The 487-nt window shown below is 46.4% G+C and overlaps 1 protein-coding gene across 1 annotated transcript in view; it reads right to left on the bottom strand.

Moving 5' to 3' along the window:
• LOC119586365 (protein bark beetle-like) overlaps positions 1–487 on the bottom strand; it is a gene marked incomplete in the record, with an annotated part of 82,897 nt that overhangs the window by 24,418 nt on the left and 57,992 nt on the right. Inside the window, 1 exon segment of the mRNA XM_037935077.1 lies at positions 20–224. Within this exon segment, the coding sequence (XP_037791005.1) occupies positions 20–224 (205 nt within the window).

A 487-nucleotide genomic window follows, 5' to 3' on the forward strand; every position in this document is an offset into this window, starting at 1 on the left:
TTCCAAGCAACTGTCTTACCATTATTTCCCGAGATGGTTGACTCCTGCAAGTGGAAGAAGGTGCCAGGCAGGGTGACGTTGATGCCACTGAAAGCGTTGTTGGAGATGGTCACGTGACTGATGCGAGGCGGGACCTTCCGGCTCATGATGGCGGACTCGGCCTCTCGCTGCGGACCCATCCCCGCGTACTCCAGGTCCACGTAACTCAGAATAGACTTCGAGACCTGGAGGTAGGAAATATTGCTTTCTGGTTAGAAACGTGATCAGGAAACACATAGCCCCCCTAAAAACACCAACAATTTATATAAGCAAGAGAACCATATATGACCACAATTCTGATTAACAACAACAAAAATCATTCAATCGTACTTTCCCATCACAACGGCGTACCCAAACAAACAGACCAAAACCACGGCATACCAGAAAAACAAAAACATACCACTGTATCACCAACACACTAAGAACCAGCCATAATTCAAACAAAAAC

The sequence above is a fragment of the Penaeus monodon genome, chromosome 21 (genome assembly GCF_015228065.2).
Source record: "Penaeus monodon isolate SGIC_2016 chromosome 21, NSTDA_Pmon_1, whole genome shotgun sequence".
Classification (NCBI taxonomy): domain Eukaryota; kingdom Metazoa; phylum Arthropoda; class Malacostraca; order Decapoda; family Penaeidae; genus Penaeus; species Penaeus monodon.